The 18,880-nt window shown below is 33.7% G+C and overlaps 1 protein-coding gene across 1 annotated transcript in view; it reads right to left on the bottom strand.

Moving 5' to 3' along the window:
* The window catches only part of LOC129260775 (transmembrane protein 131-like), a 45,025-nt gene that overhangs the window by 14,581 nt on the left and 11,564 nt on the right, over positions 1 to 18,880 (bottom strand). The window contains exons 6-20 of the mRNA XM_054898742.2: positions 18,477 to 18,654; positions 11,334 to 11,452; positions 10,246 to 10,457; positions 9,537 to 9,693; positions 8,851 to 9,021; positions 7,932 to 8,033; positions 7,392 to 7,514; positions 6,522 to 6,713; positions 5,887 to 6,042; positions 5,400 to 5,475; positions 4,674 to 4,791; positions 4,057 to 4,192; positions 2,964 to 3,073; positions 2,116 to 2,188; positions 265 to 437 (exon numbers count right to left, since the gene is read on the bottom strand). Of these exons, the coding sequence (XP_054754717.2) occupies positions 265 to 437; positions 2,116 to 2,188; positions 2,964 to 3,073; positions 4,057 to 4,192; positions 4,674 to 4,791; positions 5,400 to 5,475; positions 5,887 to 6,042; positions 6,522 to 6,713; positions 7,392 to 7,514; positions 7,932 to 8,033; positions 8,851 to 9,021; positions 9,537 to 9,693; positions 10,246 to 10,457; positions 11,334 to 11,452; positions 18,477 to 18,654 (2,096 nt within the window). The remainder of the gene's footprint in view (positions 1 to 264; positions 438 to 2,115; positions 2,189 to 2,963; positions 3,074 to 4,056; positions 4,193 to 4,673; positions 4,792 to 5,399; positions 5,476 to 5,886; positions 6,043 to 6,521; positions 6,714 to 7,391; positions 7,515 to 7,931; positions 8,034 to 8,850; positions 9,022 to 9,536; positions 9,694 to 10,245; positions 10,458 to 11,333; positions 11,453 to 18,476; positions 18,655 to 18,880) is intronic.

Below are 18,880 nucleotides of genomic sequence, written 5' to 3'. Positions count from 1 at the left end.
AAAAAAAACCTCTCTTATAGGAACATACAGAAGTTTTTATCAAATATTCATTTATTTCTTATTGTAAGACACATAGAAATATGAAAGTCCTCTAACAAGGTATCAATGAATACCATCTAAAGAATATGCCTTGTTCTACCATAGTCCTTGGTAGGCTTACTGTCAACCATACCAATTATGTATCAAATACAACCAAATCATACAAAATTAATAGCACGCACATACTATTATAAAAATGAGACCAAGAAAAGCATTATTGCCTACCTGATTAAGATGAGTGAATATCTTTCTCTTGTATCTGTTGGTCTAAACCCAAGTTGAACTGTAACATTCTGTCTCGGTTTGATACCAACAAGGAGAGCATCATTGCTTGTCTTTACTCCTATCATATTCTCTACTGATTCACGATGAGATTTCAGGCATTTTCCCGGTGATGACTACAAAATCAAAAGAAAAGATGAAAAAATTCATTCACATTGATAAATCAATGAATAATTCAATAATAATAATAATAATAATAGGCATTTATATAGCGCCATCTATCTAGAAATATTCTATTCCGAGGCGCGTTGTTATTATTATTATTACCCCGGCTTTAGCTCGAGCTGCCTTTCAGCGCTCATGCATTCAAGGAATTAATCCTGCTGGGTACCCATTCACCTCACCTGGGTCGAGTGCAGCACAATGTGGATAAATTTCTTGCTGAAGGAAATTAAGCCATGGCCGGGATTCGAACTCACGACCCTCTGTTTCAAAGTCAGAAGACTTATCCACTGGGCCACAACGCTCCACACAAATTCAACAAAATAGCTATCATAGCAAAGTACCATAAGGGTCATTCACCTGTAATAAACAGAAGGTGAGAAGTGCAGTATTTTTATGGCCAAGAACAAAGATTCTTTGGGAAAAAAATTCCTGTCTTTCTACCATAAACTGGTATCAGATAATTATACTACAAACAGCATTCCTCTGAACCCTTTTTTACATTAAATAGCACAAAAAATATGAAGACCATTTTCGACCTTTGTACCTAAATGCAACATGACACCCTCAAAATGTTTTCATAGAGAATAAAATTATTCATTACAGAGCATGCACACATGTCGTGAAAACCTGTCTATGGAGACCGCCAATCTATAAAGATGTCTTTTACAGATTTTATTCCATAAAATCCTATCAATTGAAACATGCCCTAAAGGAACCTGTCTATGAGTAAAAGAAAATAATATAGGATTTGTATAGCGCACGTATCGACCTTGCTAGGTGCTCAAGGGGCTCCTATATTACCCTGGCTAAGCTAGTCTACTGATTCCGGTGCGGTAAATTGCCAATTCCTGCACTGCCAACTCGTCCACTCACATGGTCTACCTTCATTTATTCATAATGCCATCCTTCAACCATTTGGTCCAATAACCATTTGATCTAATCATCATTTCGTCTAATCACCATCTCGTCTAATAACCAGTTGGTCTAATACCCATTTCTTTTCATTCATTTTGCACAATTAACACTTTAGTTTAATTAGACCAAATGGTATATGGACTAAATGGCTATTGGACCAACTGGTTATAAGACGGAATGGCATTAGACTAAATGAAAGTAGACCATGTGGCGAGTAGACGAACTGATGATAGACCAAATGGTAGTAGACGAGTTGGCAATGGGACGAAATGGCATTAGACGAATTGGAAATAAACGTCCAGTGCGCACAGCTTTTTGAGGAATTACTTCCTGCCGGTACCAATTTACCTCACCTGGGTTGAGTGCAGCACAATGTGGGTAAATTTCTTGCTGAAGGAAAACACGCCATGTCTTGGAATTGAACCCACATCCTTCAGATTGAAAGATGAGAGTCCTTACCACTAGACCACGACACCCCACTATATAGCGATCAACTGTCTACAAAGGCCATCCTCAGAAACGCATGTTAACTGATAAGAGAAATTAAAAACCACCTAAAATGGCATCTGTTTTTCTGCTTCCTGAAATCAAACTACCAAGGATTGAATTTAAGCTTTCTCATGAAGAGTGACATCTCTAATTTATTTATGTCTCCTTGTATGGTTTTTACAGATAGGTTGACTGTATGATAGATGGGAGTGATATTGATCTTACCTTATCTTTAACATCAGCTAAAAAGAACACTCCAGGATCATCTATTTCTATGAACTCTGGATCCATTTGCTCACTGCCGACATCAATCAAACAAGATAACAATAAACATCATTAATATTCATAATTAAAACAAAGATTATATCAAATTAGGATTGCAAATCATTTTCATATGTGTACCTAAATGGATGGGATGCAGTTATCAAGAACTTGATCTAATCAAGATGAAATTTTATTTCAGTATTTTTTATTTTTGTTCACTTAGGACCATTTCACAGAAAAAAAAAGGTATTAATTCCAAACAGCATAAACCCAGACAGTGTACGACCAAACAAGCATAAAAAACGTATTGGGAGTCAGTTGAATTAGTTGTCAATACAAGGTACATCTATTATTCCACTGATTAGAGAGCCAAGTTAAGCTTGTCCTACGCTGTGCAATTGACCGCAACTCGATTTTTAAATTGTAAAGGCACAATTTACACTAAACTAGGCAATTTCTTGTGAATTTATATCCTAAATTTCTTTATGAGTAAAAATATAGAGATAGCAGAGTGCTATCGCCCGTCCAGTTCTAGACAATTACTAAAACACCAAGAATCAGTGACGTCACACGAACCACAGCAGGCCTGCTGATGATGAACAATTTGGTCCTCTCTCTGAATCAAATTCTTAAAATTTAAAGCAATTTCAAAACTTATATTCAGATGATGACGATTCTGGACCTCTGTAAGAATTTACAATTTGTAACTCCATATACAATTTGATTGTGCTTTCTGTCAAAATCAAGTCACAGTCAATCCCACTTCTTGGTAAAAGGTAATATTTTCATCGACTAGATAATGTTATCACCTTTCTGTAAGTAGATCTAATGCTCCTCCAGGGTCTTGATAAGCTGAGATGGGAAGTAATTGAGCTACTACCAGTCTGTCTGTAGGATTCAACAAGGTAACCTCAGCAATCTATGAAACAAACAATAAAATGAGAATATCAATACATCTATACAGGAATAGTTTGTAAAACCAGGATCTGACCTTTGAACTCTGCCCATCCCACATCCAATCTGACAGGAAGTAATTCCTAGCATGTTGTGAGCATCTGGATTGGAGCCGAGATGCATCAGAGTAATTGGTACATCTACAGACTCTTGTTTGGTAGCTACAGAGTGTGAGTCAGATGAAAAATATTAACACATTTTTCGATGTGCATTTCTGATTTCAAATAGTTGGTTCTTATAATTCATCTTGATTACATGTATGCAATTGTACCCTTATTGTGAGGGTGCTACGGACTAACTGAATAATTATATGATTTCATTTACCAGAATTTTGAATACCTATTTGAATGATGACTGCAGTAAAAATAAAAATTACAACCAAACATTAAGGTAAAATAACAATACTAGTTAATTCAGCAAAACATGCAATTATCCTTACTTTCTCAGGGACACTACACGAATGTCACTTTTCTGGCCTGTGTATAATAATCGGATCTGATTCTATGATTGTGTCATTACCTATAAAATCAATCTTTAAGCAGTTCTTTTCATTCTGTAGTGTACCCAATGTGCTAATATCCATAACCATAGCTTTAACCAGGCTCTTATCATAAAACACAAGCATTTCAAGGACTAAATACTCCTGTCAGATTGGTGTTTACTGCACATTCACATTACCACACAACAATATTACTTCACGCATCACAGTTCTGCATCTATTAAGTAATATGATTAAGTAATATTTGAAAGTATTAATGAAACTACTGCAATATCCAGGATTTACTAGTATAGATTACAAAAATTTAGAAAACAAAATGACAGGATAAATCTATTATCAGCATAAAATCTTTAAAATCCAAAACAAAAATTTCCACCAGTAATAAAATAGCAACAACAAAAAATGAAAATACAACTTGAATTTTTCTTAGATGGCAAAGGTGAACTTACCGAAGTATTGCCAATGTAGGTGAGAGGAAACCTAGCTTCTTGTTTATCTGCTAGCGTTGGCCACTCTAATTCTGCTTGTACTGTAATAGGTATCTGCTTCACTAAGTTGCTATTCAGATACATTGTGGTGTTTACACTGTAATGAAAGATTAACATTATATTCAAGACAATGCAAAGTATTGGAAAATAAAAAGAACTTAACTCAAATGTGTTCAATAAAAAAAACATTACTGCATTTGTAAATAGTGATTAGTTTGTGAGCTCCGCATAAACATGAACTGATTTTTATTTCTAATATATTAAAGACAATACTGGTTTGTTCTTTGCTTTTAGATCAAATGATCATAACTTTCTATTCTCAGTCTTTTTTTTTTGTAATGTAAACATTGACTACACACATTCTAAAATCATTCTGCTTAGAAATTTTGTTCCATGCCATATATAATTATTTCAGAAAAACGTAATATTGAATTCAAAATTTGTATTTTTGTTTCTTTTCAAAAGCATGAATTAACAGTTATGAACATAAAAGGTTACAACTTTAACAAAGACATTCAAAGGTCTACCATACATATAAAATACATTTTGAGCTGCAAACTCACAGCATGTTTACTGACCTAGTTTGCCCTGATTCTACCATCTTGTACCATTTATTACGTAGATAGTTGTAAGAAAGCTTGTCGATGTCCTGAGTTTCTTCAGGTAAAGCAAGCGATGATAACCACATCTCAGATTCTGTGGGGAAAAAACAACAAAGACAATCAGAGGGACTATTCATTACCTCCCTTCAAAATCATAAAAGCTGTAATACTTGAAAAGTGCATGCGTCTACTGTGACAAATTTAGTATCACACAATCAAACACATCAACCTCTTTAATTTGAGTACTATATTTGAATTATATTCTTCAATCTTTTCTATCATTTTCTTGCAAATTTCTCTACCCCCACCCCCCAAAAAACTTATTTGCAAAGCATTAGTCATTACATCCTGCTCAGATAGGCATCAAGACGGTACTTTCACAATGAAATGAGAGATCAGTATAAACTAAATTTCAATAGAATTTGAGGTAGATCATAATCTTTGTCATGAATATTGAATAGGGCAGGTAAACCAAGCACTCAATAATACAGGGTGGACTAAAATTCTTATTGTGTTAATTTAATTTATGAGAACACCACCCCCATTGGATATTACTACAAAACTAAAACAGTTTTCATACCATTCTTCTTCATGAGGTAAAGGGTCTTTTTATTGCCCATAGAAATTATCCTTATAGGCCCAATAAAGATTTATAAATAAATTGAGAGTACAGACACGCCATCCCTCTGTTAAATAACTTACGTTGTGAGTTTGGTGGTAATCCTACATAACAGTCTGTAGCACACTGCTTCCTAGAATCAAATACTATTCTCCCAATCTGTAAAAAAAAAAGATTTACATCAACCATGAAACTTATAAAAGCTTAAGTCACTGCATTTCTTCCACAATTACTTAGATTTAATTCATGTCTTTCAATGAAATGTATCAAGAGATACATATCCTTGAACAACATTATTCCTGCATTTAACATTTTAACTAATTTAGTAATAGTGTGAATAGCACTGAACAGAATTCTCATTTCGGGGGATACTACTCCAGAATATCTTTAAATGAGAATATATACATCGCTTGTCATAGAATTGTTACATATGAAAAGTACACAAGAAGAAATAGAATATTGTTATGAAAAAAGACATTTGCTGTGAATTCTAATGTGTCTTCTAAAATGTTATAGTCATGAGCAACTGTTACAAGATCAAATATTAGATCACCATGAAAAACAACATACCTTTTGTTTCTTGTGTGCATCTACTTCAACGCTGGCTACTTTGACAGGTGGCTTGTAGTAGAACCTATCATCCGGAGGGTCTGGTGCTATACTCTCTATTCTAAGCCTGTGACTGAAGCTATTAGATACTGTGATACTCTGAGACTGAGTGTAACCCTGGAGAAATAAGAAAAAGGAGAAGATTGTTTCTATTTCATGCAGTCAAACAGGATAGGTGTCACTTCATGTAACTGATGGCACATTAAAGACTTTAACTCACAAATACATCTCTCAATGAAAAGGAAGACCATCGGGTTGGAGTTCCTTTCCTGTCATCCATGTGGCTCTCTTTATCCTATGACTTTTATTTGTTCTTTATGTGATCATAAAGCTGATCATGCAAAATAAATAATAATCTATATGTATGAAAAAAGATTTTTTTAAGTTTACGGGGAGCTACTCATGAAAGGACTTGTCAGATTAGATTTTTAAACAAATTATCGGACAGCTGCCATAGTAACGGTGCTTTTTGGCCATTCAAATTTAAGGGAATTTTATCAGACTTGACATCTTGTCAAATAACAGATGTTGATGAAATGCTCTCCTGAATTCAGTATTGGAAGCAATATACATATTAAACAAAATGATGTATTTACCGGGAATGATGGTTTCATAGTGATGTAATCTGGTCGTACGCTAAGGTATCCTTCAACAGTCTTCAAGGTGGCCATGATTCTTTTCTCTTCATACGCCGTCTTGAAGATGACCTCACCAACAAACTGACCTTCAGTCAATGGTGCAGTCACCGTCACAACAAAGTTTGCTACATGACATGCTGGAATAACAACCTGAAAGATACAACAAATATTCTGATGTCAAATTATGGAGGTGACAAGTTTAATGCTTTCTTATTACCAGCAACAGTCAAAAACTTGTTTAAATCCATTTTACTATCTTATTATAATGATGATTTACAACATTCATATTGAACAGCATTCATAATTTTAAAAACATTCATGGGCACAGGCACATCTAATTAAGTAAATTACTACTCATCTGCTGAAATAAGTGAGTTTTGAGGGATGATCTGAAGAGTTCAAAGTTGTCAATTTCACACAGCGAAGAACATGTCACATGGACTGTTAGTTTGGGCCACATTAACTATTCCCTTGAGCCAAATCAAGTGCAATATAACATGATTTCAACTACTGTGTTATTCCAGATTTTATCGAATGCTATAAGGCAGTTTCATACATACATCCAACTCCCTATATGTAGACCTTCTTGAAATGGTTTGTCTGTTTTCTAGTTCATATGAAAGGTTGCAAAGCTCTCAGATTATCAAGGCTTCAGCAGCATTGTGAAGTAAAGTAAAAATGAAGAAAATGAAGGATCAAACAACTAAAAGGGTTGTCATGGAATTGACTTATTTCACCAACTATATAACCTGTTGGCTTTAGAGCAAGGCGACAAAGCATGAAGGACCTACATTATTCATTAGTAATTATATTAAAGAATTGACTTACAGCTTTGGGTGAGGGTATGACTGTATCTTCACTTCCATCCATGTTGCTATCATCTAATCTTTCAATACTCCTCAGTAACATAAAACACTTCTCTAACGTACAGGAAAACATCTCTAATGGAACCTGTAATGGAACAATATGTACAAGATATTTATAAATCAATGCAATTTTAAGAATCAACTTTCATAATTCAATTACTGCAAATTTACATTGATTAAGATAACAAATCTTTACTTTTCATAAAGGAAGTAAGAGTGATATGAAATGTTCAGTAATGTGTAGCATAATCACACAGCTGTCACTGTCATTTTACTTTGATAAATTTTAGCAAGCAAGAAATTCAGTGATCAGAAACATAAATATACATTTTAATGCAATTTAAACTGCACAAAGTGATAAAAAATAATGGCTATCATCATTCAATTTGTAATGCAAGAGACAACCGATTTACACATTCCTTGACCTCGCTCTGAGTATGAAATATCAAACTTCATCAAATGCAAGATTAGTGAATAAATACCAAGTCAATATTTATCTTACCTCTACTGGATTATTGTTGACTACTTCTATTGTTGTCGTCCTTGTATCTGTTACACTCATCGTCCCAAAGTCAACCTTGTCCTTATCAGAGCTTACAGCAAACTGTTCAGTAAAACAAAAGAATGAGAAATATACATGAAAAATTAGTAATGTACATTTCAGAATACTAATTTCTGAACATTATCCTCATCAAAAACAGTTGGAGATGCATGTTTGGAATTTTACAAAAATAAAACTGATCTTTTTCTCACTCCTGAAATACTACTAAAAGGAGTAGGTACATTCCATTCCCCCTTGCAATGCATTGATACTAGCTAGCAATGCAAAATGACTCATTAGTAGATAACCTTCTTAAATTGACAAGAGTAAATCCATACTACTTGAGACAGTGGATAATTAAGGAGACAATATAATTCCTTTTCTTATTATAAGAAAAACAAAAGTATCAAGAATTACTTACATGTTAAAATCATTAAAATTCTAAATTAAAAATCAACCAAACATAAGTACTTCATGTCCACTATAAAAGAGAAATATGGAACAAACAAAATTGTTTCAAGAAGTATGTACACATATTGAAATCCTACTTTATCAAAAGCCTTGGGGCACTGGATATTTAATGATAGACTAAAGCTCTAAGAAAGGTGTACTTCTCATTATTATCTTTTTAAAAGAAAATGATGAGTAATGCTATAAGAAGACTCTTCGAACGGTTGAAATGACATTTCGAACAAAAGCATTACTTTACAAGATTAGAGTGATACATAGAATGAATCAATACTGATGTTCATGCAAATCAAGAAATATTTGATCTCTTTATAAAAACATTGAGTAAACTGAGACTACTTGACTTTTATTAAAACTAAACAATTGATGATATCAGGTGTAAAATGCAAAAAAATAAATAAAGTGGACTTACTTTTAACTTGCCTGTATAAGCATAGATAGGAACCGTAAACACTGAAGCATTGGTGTTAAGTTTCAGTGTAGCAGACACAGGTTGAGATGCGTTTGCTGGATTGAAGCGTAACACCAAATCACTATAGGTTTCTTGCGGTGTTATGGATACTGGTAAACTGACATTCATCACCTATGAACAAAAAATAAAGTAGTTATTTTAATAAGTCCAATCTCCTTTAGAACATGTGCATGCATGTTTGACTTCAATTGTATAATTAGTCACTGGGAACTTTTTTGTTAAAGTGCAACCAATGGCAAAAACCTCTAAGAAATTTTGCCCTGAAATGCCCCCCCCCCCCCCAAGCAAAAAATAATAATAATAAAATAAATAAATAATAAAAAATTAAATCCTGCTAAGAAGTCTTACACATTTGCGAGACCAAAGCAAATCTATATTGGAAAATTCAAATATCTCTAAATCCATTTCTATGAATTAAGTTTGATGTTTCTTTTATTTCTTGACTACATCCAAAAACTTTGTGTACTTCAAGAAACTTCATTCAATTCCAGGACACATCTATCATATTCTGAAATATTTAATAAATCAATATATGGAATATTACAAATACCAATTTTCAGAGGAAGGACGGGGAAGCCGATTGGTAAAAAAAAATTTAAAAAGTGTCATTGGGTCATTATACTCACACTAAAAACCTCTTTAGCATCATCCACTAGTTTCATACTATGTAGAACTATTGAGAAGTTGAATAGATTTGTGAGTGATAAGTTTCTCTCTGCTGTATCTTTTGGAGGTGGATCTGACAGATAAAACAAGGTGTTGTTCCTACTGTATCTAAGAATCCTGAAAGACAAAAAGAAAAGAAAATAACGAACAAGAACACATTTTAATAATCATTATAAGCATTCCATGATACTTCTAAATAAGACTAAATGTACATACGTATGGAGCTTTTACAATGAAGTGTTGGTTTACAAATACCACATAAATTCATCCCATCACATACAGATTAATGGAATTTCACCAAAAGAAAATGACAGATGATACAGTTACCAATCCTATATGAATCTAAACATAAACAATTCAATTCAATAATGAATTTTAGAAATTAAATGGCTTACAATCAATATGTTTGAAATAAAAAAAGATAATTGTTTTGTCTACGGAAAGGCCTTCCAAATACCCATGTAAAATCATTCCTAATTATATTTTCATTCCACTGTACTGATACTCAAACATGAAACTTAAAATTATATTGTTCAGGGATGGAGTGAAAAACAGGCTCAGGGATACATTTCACGGCCATGGCCTTATCGAGACACCTGTACAAAGTTGGGAGGATTTCTCAAGCGGTCTGGACTCCATTTCTGGTATTATTCATCAACTCTTACTCACCCTTGCAGTACATGTGCTTGATATGGAATCAGAAGTTTAAAGCCTTTTTCCTTTGTCTTGATAATAATCTTTCCTGACCACAGTCTCGTATGATTGGCTCTTCTAGGGTGAAAGGTCACATTGGCAACCCTGATGTGTGTGTCTGATGGCCGCAACCCCAATGGACTGAAATCTATTGAAATAGCCTGGTTTGCTCTAACTAACGATACAGACTAAAAGGAAAATATACAGGAAAAAAAAAGAAAGATTGGAACCAGTTAAGGGACGTTTATGATTATTGTATTTTTAGGATGACATCCTTACAGGCAAGTTTTTAAGAAGAGTTTTTGTGTCAAGGTGGGTATTGCGAGGAGGGGGGGGGGGGGTGGACAGCCAAAGGAGACATGGAAGATGCAAGAGAGTAGGATGGATGCTGCACTGCATTGTACAAAGCAGAGGGAGGGTAAGGGTGATTGCCATGAGTTTGCTCAGGTGAATCCAACCATTCTTGTTGGCCTTCTAACAGACAGTCAGAAAAAGATTGCAGATTATTAAGATAGATCAGAGAAGAACATAAAAAACAGTTTCCATAATCAAATGTTCTATCCTGAATAGAATTCATATATGACTATAGTTTCTAATTAACTCTAATTTCACATCAACCATGATTTCAGTATTGTTAATTAAGCTCTATATGAGAGCTGAATACTTTATAATTTTTTCTAATTATTTCATATGTGGTGCAAAACAAAGAATATCCTAGGTGAAAACATAAGCTAGATAATGATAAAGAATATCATCCACTGCTCTTCTACATAAAAATATTCAAATGTAATATGCAGGAGGGTTGGGATAGTATTCTAAATAAAATGAAATACCACAATCATGAACACAGCGATTCATCAATGATAACAAAACAATGATTAATGTTTGTATTACAATGTATTACTATCTCGAAGAAGAATGTTATCAGTTTATATCACAAAAATTTGGTTTGATGAAAATGTCGCTTATCAATGCATACATAAAGTTTGGACCTACAGGAAGTCTAAAGATGGGATTGGTTTGGGGTTTATTCATGTCGTGGAAATAATTAATCAGTAACTTACAGATATATGCACGACTTTTGGACCCGTATTTAGTAAATAGAGGGGAATGGTTTTCGGTTCATCTTGGGTGCGTAGAGTTCCAAAGTCCATCATTTCCAGAGAAGAATAAATACCAGGAACTGAAAAATATAAACAATGTTATCTCGGATTAACACCCAGAGAAACACAAAAACATGTGGAAATAGTAAAGGAAACAGATGGAAATTAGCATGACCCGCTTCACAACCCTATAGTATACTGATATATACTTCACGATTCATCAAACAGCTACTAAACAATCCTAGAAAAGTGTCTTTTAAGACTTAATTAAATTCATTCTTTCTATGAAAATGCATTCCACATCCTAGAAATATGTATTGATAAATGATTAATAGAGCTCTCATAATGGTACTACACAATCCAAGAAAAGTGTCTATTAAGACTTAATCATTCTTTCTATGACAAAGTATTCTACATCCTAGCAAAATGTATTGATAAATGATTAACAGAGCTCTTATAATTGTACTTCATCTACTTCAAAGTCTAGCACCTTTCTTATTTGATCATTCCTGGAAAAATTTTAATTAATTTCAATTATTCTTTTGTTTATCTTTTACTTTGAAAGATCTTCTATATCAAGTTTAAGTGGGACAGATGGGATTTTTTACATTTTCATTAAACAATAATCAAATATTCATGAAGATGATATAAAACATGATTAACAGGGAATATTCTAAAAACCCAGACCCTAATTTTTGAGGAGCGCAATTGCACTCCTCAAAAATTGTTAATTCTATTCAGTGTTAGTTCTATTCAGAACACATATAACATGGAACACATTTAAATCAAATCAGTATGTACAGTATGTACTCTACATTGCATGTTCTTGTGTCTTCTTATTTGCAAGGCAATTTCTATTGGTCTCTTCATTGCTCATATTTTAATAAAAGCTTCATATTTGATTTCAGTGGTTGCTATAGTAGCAGCATGTATGGTATAATAACATCTTCAGGCATCGATACTGCTTATAACCCAGGGCCTCGGGCTGTCTAAAGCTGAAGAATGAATTTCATTAAGTACCAGCCAATGTCCTCATCAATGCTCTCTTCAATTAGACAAGTTGATATTTTGATTTTGTTTTGTATCACCAAAGGTCATTTCTGGGCCAACAAATAGGAAATTAAAATAGAGACTATTTCTTCGTGATCAATGCACCATTAATATGGAAGTGACTGTGCATTATGAACACTATCATTCACCTAAGTTTGCAAGTTTTCTTACTGAATTTCTAGAAAAGACAACATACTTCTTCATATACCCTTTCATTATTGCTCTTTAATGTTAGAAATGAAGTTGAAAACAATTCTCTTTTACACTAAAATTCCAATCAATATCGCACGGCCTTGTGTTTCCAACACCCTCCCCCATTAAAATACAACAAAATAAGTAATAATGTCTGTAATAAACAGTAGACCACACACTGTGGGTAATGAAAAAGAGACACCCTGGAAAATACACAAATCATATCAATTGATTGTACACTTCATAAGCATGATTGTCAACACATAAAAATCAATTCAATCAATTGTAAAAATCAGCCATAAGATCGATTACTATGCATTGTGATTACTAGACCCTGGTAAAACACATCTGGTTGTAAACCAAGCAAGCTTCTGTCTCTTCGCTTTGTCAGGTGTTACCAGCGTTGGTCCATGTTTATACAGACGTATCAATGGCTGGGATACCATGACATAAGCAAACTTCTCCTATTACTTTACAATCTCCCAGGTACCATGAAGAACAGCCCTCTTCAATGCTTAGTCAGGATGACAGTATGCAATGTACCTGACTAAGGTACTGTACACTCAGATTAAATCCCTGAAAATAAAGTTTATCCAGGGGGCTATTTCATAAAGCTGTTTGTAAGTTTAAGAGTGACTTGAGAAACGACTGGTGATCCTTTCTTGTGGTAAAAGAATAACATTCACCATTAAATGTTAATTGGTGATTATTTAGCCCATAAGAAAGGCTCACCAGTCATTATTAAAGTCATTCGTATCTTACGAACAGCTTTATGAAACACCCTCCTGGTCTGAAGAAATTATTCATTAGTTTCACTACATATCATATGACTACACAGACCTACATATACATGTAAATGCACAACAAAAATAATAAGGAAATAAATGTACAATCTTGGAGAGAGTCTATTATCCATATATTCCCTTCACTATGTGCTTGTGCATAATTATGGGTTTTTAGAAAAATGATTTATAGCAGAAACAGAATCAATATTTTCTCTTTAATTTTGGACAGGAAAAAAAAAACTAAAGAAAAACATCATCAAACCCAGGGTTGGACACCTTTCTTTCTTTTTTTAATTTGAAGTTGTCTTTCATCTGTATACAGATACTCCAGCATGAAGATAGAATATTGGCTCCAGTATTCTAGCTTGATGGTGCTGATAAAAAGGCTTGATCATTAAAAACATACATAAATATGAAGCACATGTTTTCTATTCCCCTGGTATGTAGGCATGGCAATGGATATGATAGCACTAATACATACATCCTATACTACCCTCCAGTGACAAAAGGAAGCAACTCTCATTCATTTCAAAACCAACTTTTTTCTTTTATTTGGGATATTTTCTGTATGTTCTACACCATGCTATTAAATGGAGTCACATAACACCTAATAATATATCTGTAAAGCGCTTAGTGACGTCATTCCAATGTATTAAGCGCTATATGAAAGCAGTATTATTCTTATTTTTTTAATATAAACATTTCAAAAGCAAGTAACTCTTTAATATAATGTGTGATGTAATATTTTCACATAAAACAAAGTCACATTTTCCTCACTTTTTACGAAATTCATTTCACAGAGTTGCTTCCTTGTGTCACGGCAGTATACCTGTAGCATTCCCTGGCAAAATGTACAACTAAACCGAGTAGTAGACTTAAGAAACAATGGTGAAAACATATTTGGCTGGGGAAAATAGGAGATTTTAGAGGATAATATTTAGTGCTGCCACCAAACGGATATCCGAACTGTTTCCGCCCGTGTGGACGGATAACGGTTTTCATTTTTCGGGTTCGGGTATCCGTGGACACTGATTCACCACTTTCCTGTCACAAAAACTCAATAAATTTAGTAAGACTCACCAACAAAATTTGTAAGTTTTAGTCCCCAATATAATCACCAATATCAATTAATCTTCTTCGGTAATATATTCCCGCCGAAAACCATCGTTTTTATATCAGTTTTGAAACATGACCTTATATCAGTTTTGGAGCATGACCGTCCGTGAATGGAGTAAAGTTCCGTTCTGACAACGATGGCGATTTTACTATGGTGTCGCTTAAGATTGTTTTTCTTTCCCGTCTTATGTTTTGATGATTTCAAATGCGTAACTCATCGTATATCAAACTTTAAACGATAGTTGTTAGAATGAAGGGATTAAATCATTAAAGTAGATTAAACATTTAAACAGCGTTATTTTTAAGTTAAAAGTGTGGAGGAAAACTTGAGAACGTATTTCCCTCCTATCAAAATATCCTTGACTGGCAAGTTGACCTAGAAATAAATTTAAACATGCCTGTTAATCGAGGCATCTGTTCAGCTCACCAACACAATTTCATTTCGACTTCTGTTTTAATGTGTACTGTCAATTATTATGATACTGATTTACTGGTGATTATGATAATGGCGGACTTTGTGATGAATGATAATGAGAGTGAAACTGAAATGAATGACGATGATGATGAGTGATGGCTAGTGAAAATGATTTTAAATGATTATCAAGATTGGTGAAGATGATAGCGATGAATGATGATGAGAATTATGAAAGAATGATAATTGTCAATTGAAAATCTCTTTCATGAATATTTAATATATAAATTACAAAACACCCATTTTCCTTTATTTCAGTTTAAATGGCATATCCACTATAAATTTTGATATCCATCACGTAAACAACAATACTTAAAAGGCGGTATCGTGCCAGAAAGGTTTATGATATGCGCCCGCCAAGTATGTGGTCGGTTGTGAATCGACGTGTTTTGCAGTCAAACTTACTGGTGATGAATGTAAGTGATTAGTTACTGTTACTGTGATTAAATCTTGTCTTGAATCTTTGTTAGAAGTGTGATTATGTTTCAGAAGTTGAGAAATGAGAAGCTTGGCTATAATTTGGGGAATGGGGAGAAACCCGACATAAAAATGAAAATATTCCAAGTACGATCCCATTTGAAGGTGTAGCGAGTGTAATGTGACCAAATTTATATCGGACGATTCACTCCAGACACGTCCAGACAGGACAGCACGTGCGTGAGCTGAATGATGTAGGCCTGTCTGGTTTTAGACTTTTAGTAATAGTAGACTCGCCCTTACATTCGCCTTGGTCAAATTCATTGCATCTTATTTCATTCGATCGGAACTAAAAAATAAACACACATACTCTCGCATCCATGAAATGGGATCATAACTAGGCCCGACTTGTATATCTCAAATAATAGTCATTTACTAATAGCTTACAGCCATACGATCTATATTTGTAGCCGTAGCCTCACGCTAACTCACATTAGTCAAATCCGATTGCAAAACAGATTCAACCAAAAATATTCAGCTTCTCGTAATTTCATGGTTTTCAGAAATATTTTAATTAGCGCACGCTGACTCTCGCCATCATTGGATAGGTTCAAAACTCAAATATAACTCAAATATTGTGCAAATGGATATTATTTTTTATATTTCAGGGTAAAATTTCGGATACCCGTCCGCCGTCCGGTTTTCAGTGTCGGGTATCCGAATATTGAAATATCCGTTTCAAGTCAGGCCTAATAATATTTGCTCAATGAAACTCTTGATCACTGACAGTAAGGCTTAGAGTTATTTTCTTTTCAAATGTTTTATTTTGTATAACAGCTTCAATACTAGGTAACTTCTGAAGGTTTCCACTTCAGCTGACATTTTATATTTGTCCTTCTTGCTGTATCCTCTCTATTTTTTCTTGAATAGATGTTCGTTTTTCATTGAATTTTCAATGAATTCTATCAACTTAAAACTATTGATGAAAATATAATGAAATAGAAAAATAAAGTTACATATATTTGTACGTATGCATGGCAGAGATATGAATATAAACTTGGAACATACATGTATTTCCATTAACCATTGTTCAACTGTAGTAATTTTTTCATTAATTTTTTTTTCAGTGTAATTAAATGGAGGCTTGAAGTAAATGAAAGAAGCCATATTAAATTATGGCAATAACAGATCGTCATAAAGCTAGTCAAGAAACCGGAGCAATGATGCATGAATAGTTACTACTTTGGTACATTTACCATTAAGTTTCCTGCCATTGTAACAAGACTCAACAAAATTGAACATTAAAGAATGGCAATTAACACTTTCGCAAAAATCAAAGGCCAGCCACCATTGTGTGCCAACTATTTCTGTAAAGGTGAAGCTGTGGTGAGAACAAACGGCACTCTCAATATAGAATAGCACATTTTAAAACATTTTCAAGATTACTTTATCTCTCAAAATGTGTAGGTGCCATTTCTCAGAGCACTGTTGGCAAAGCAGTGAGATTTAATCTCCAGCTTATCTTAAGAAAATCAAGCCAAAGTAAACGGACTATGGGGAGCACCAGTCCTTCATGTTTATAATTTCGTGGAGTTCAATAAATCGCTCTCCTTATTTTTCCGAGGAGCTCAATTGAGTCATTACTTTTACAAAATACCGCGCTCCTTTTAAATTGCTAACATTTCACATTTTACATCTTTAAATCCATGAAATGGCCATCTATTTTCCATAATTCCTTGAAATTATTTTGATTTAGTTGGAAACTACAAAAAAATAACAAAATATCGCGTTCCTTTAAAAAAATTAAAAAAAACCAAAAGTTGCTGAAATTTCACATTTTACATCTTTATATTCATGAAATAGGCAACTATTTTCCATAATTCCTTGAAATTATTTTGAGTTAGTTGGAAACTACCGAAAAAATGAAGAATATTCAGCTCTTTCTTGACTCTGATTGATATTACAATTGGTAAATATTGTAGTCCCACATGTAGACTTTCATGGTGTTGCAACATTAATTGAAAACAATCGTTTTGATCGTTATTGATCATTTTACACTTGGTCACTTGGACTGCAATATTTACCGAGTTTAACATCATAAATCAGAGTCAGGAAAGAGGTGAATATTCTTAATTTTTCTTCAAAATAAGAAATTTCAGCAACCTATGGTGAAGGTTTTTTTTTTAAAGGTCAAGTCCACCCCAGGAAAATGTTGATTTGAATAAATAGAGAAAATGAAACCAGCATATTGCTGAAAATTTCATCAAAATCAGGTGTAAAATCAGAAAGTTATGACATTTTGAATTTTCGCTTATTTTTCACAAAACAGTGATATGCACAACTCAGTGACATGCAAATGAGTCAGTCGATGATGTCCATCACTCACTATTTCTTTTGTTTTTTTATTGTTTGAATTATATAATCATTTTTTGTTACAACTTTAACAATAAGGACCTTCTTGACTGAACCATATAGTATTAAACAATGCTGATTCCACATGTTCTGGGAGGAATCATCGTCGTTTCACTTGACAATGAGAAAATTAGAATATTTCATATTTCATATAATAAAATACAAAGGAAATAGTGAGTGGATGACGTCATCGGTCTCGTCATTTGCATACCAGCCAGTATGTGCATGTAACTGTTTTATGAAATGAAGCGAAACTTTAAAATGACATATCTTTTTCATTTTACATCCGATTTAGATGAAATTTTCAGTGTTATGCTTGTTGGATTTTTTTTCTCTTTTTATTCAAATAAACTTTTTGTTGGGGTAGACTTGTCCTTTAAGGAGCGGGATATTTTGTTCTTATTTTTTTGTAGAAGCGTCGTAGGAGCGCTGGTGCGATCGCGCTCCTAAAAATGAAGGTCTAGAGCACTACTTTCACTTCAATTTATGTTCACTAATCAAGAAATTATATCAGGGAATTTTTTTTTATCATGAATGATAAGCCCACCTCAACAAATAAAATTCATCTGAGTTCAAATTTCCTTGATCATGAAGGACGACGACTATTCACTAATCATTTGATCAATAGGGCTTACAAAGACATTTTATGTATTTCCTTACCTGATGAAACTTCAACTTCTACAGGTAGCATGAGAAACTCTCCCTCTTCTGCCTCTAGAGGGCCTTGTTTATGTGTTGTACGGTTGGTCCTGATACGGATGAATGCCGTATGGTTGTTTTCGGTCCGACCCACAAAACTAGCCCTCATCACAGACTTTGTCTGGTATGGTGCTATCTCCTGCAAAAGAATAAAATCAGAGCATTAGATACCAGCAATCACTTATGTTGAAGAACTATTGGAAAAAAGATATAGTATGATTTCATTAATATACCTTTATTTCAGTAAAAAAAGTTAGATCTGTACCAATAGACCACATAACTATGTTTTAAACAAAAGTTATTCTTGACAACCGGAAGCTTAACTGGATCTAAGGACTTATCTGCAACCCTAGATGAAGAATTTA

Source organism: Lytechinus pictus, unplaced genomic scaffold (assembly GCF_037042905.1).
Source record: "Lytechinus pictus isolate F3 Inbred unplaced genomic scaffold, Lp3.0 scaffold_19, whole genome shotgun sequence".
Taxonomy (NCBI): Eukaryota; Metazoa; Echinodermata; class Echinoidea; order Temnopleuroida; family Toxopneustidae; genus Lytechinus; species Lytechinus pictus.
This window is presented reverse-complemented; position numbering and strand designations above follow the sequence as displayed.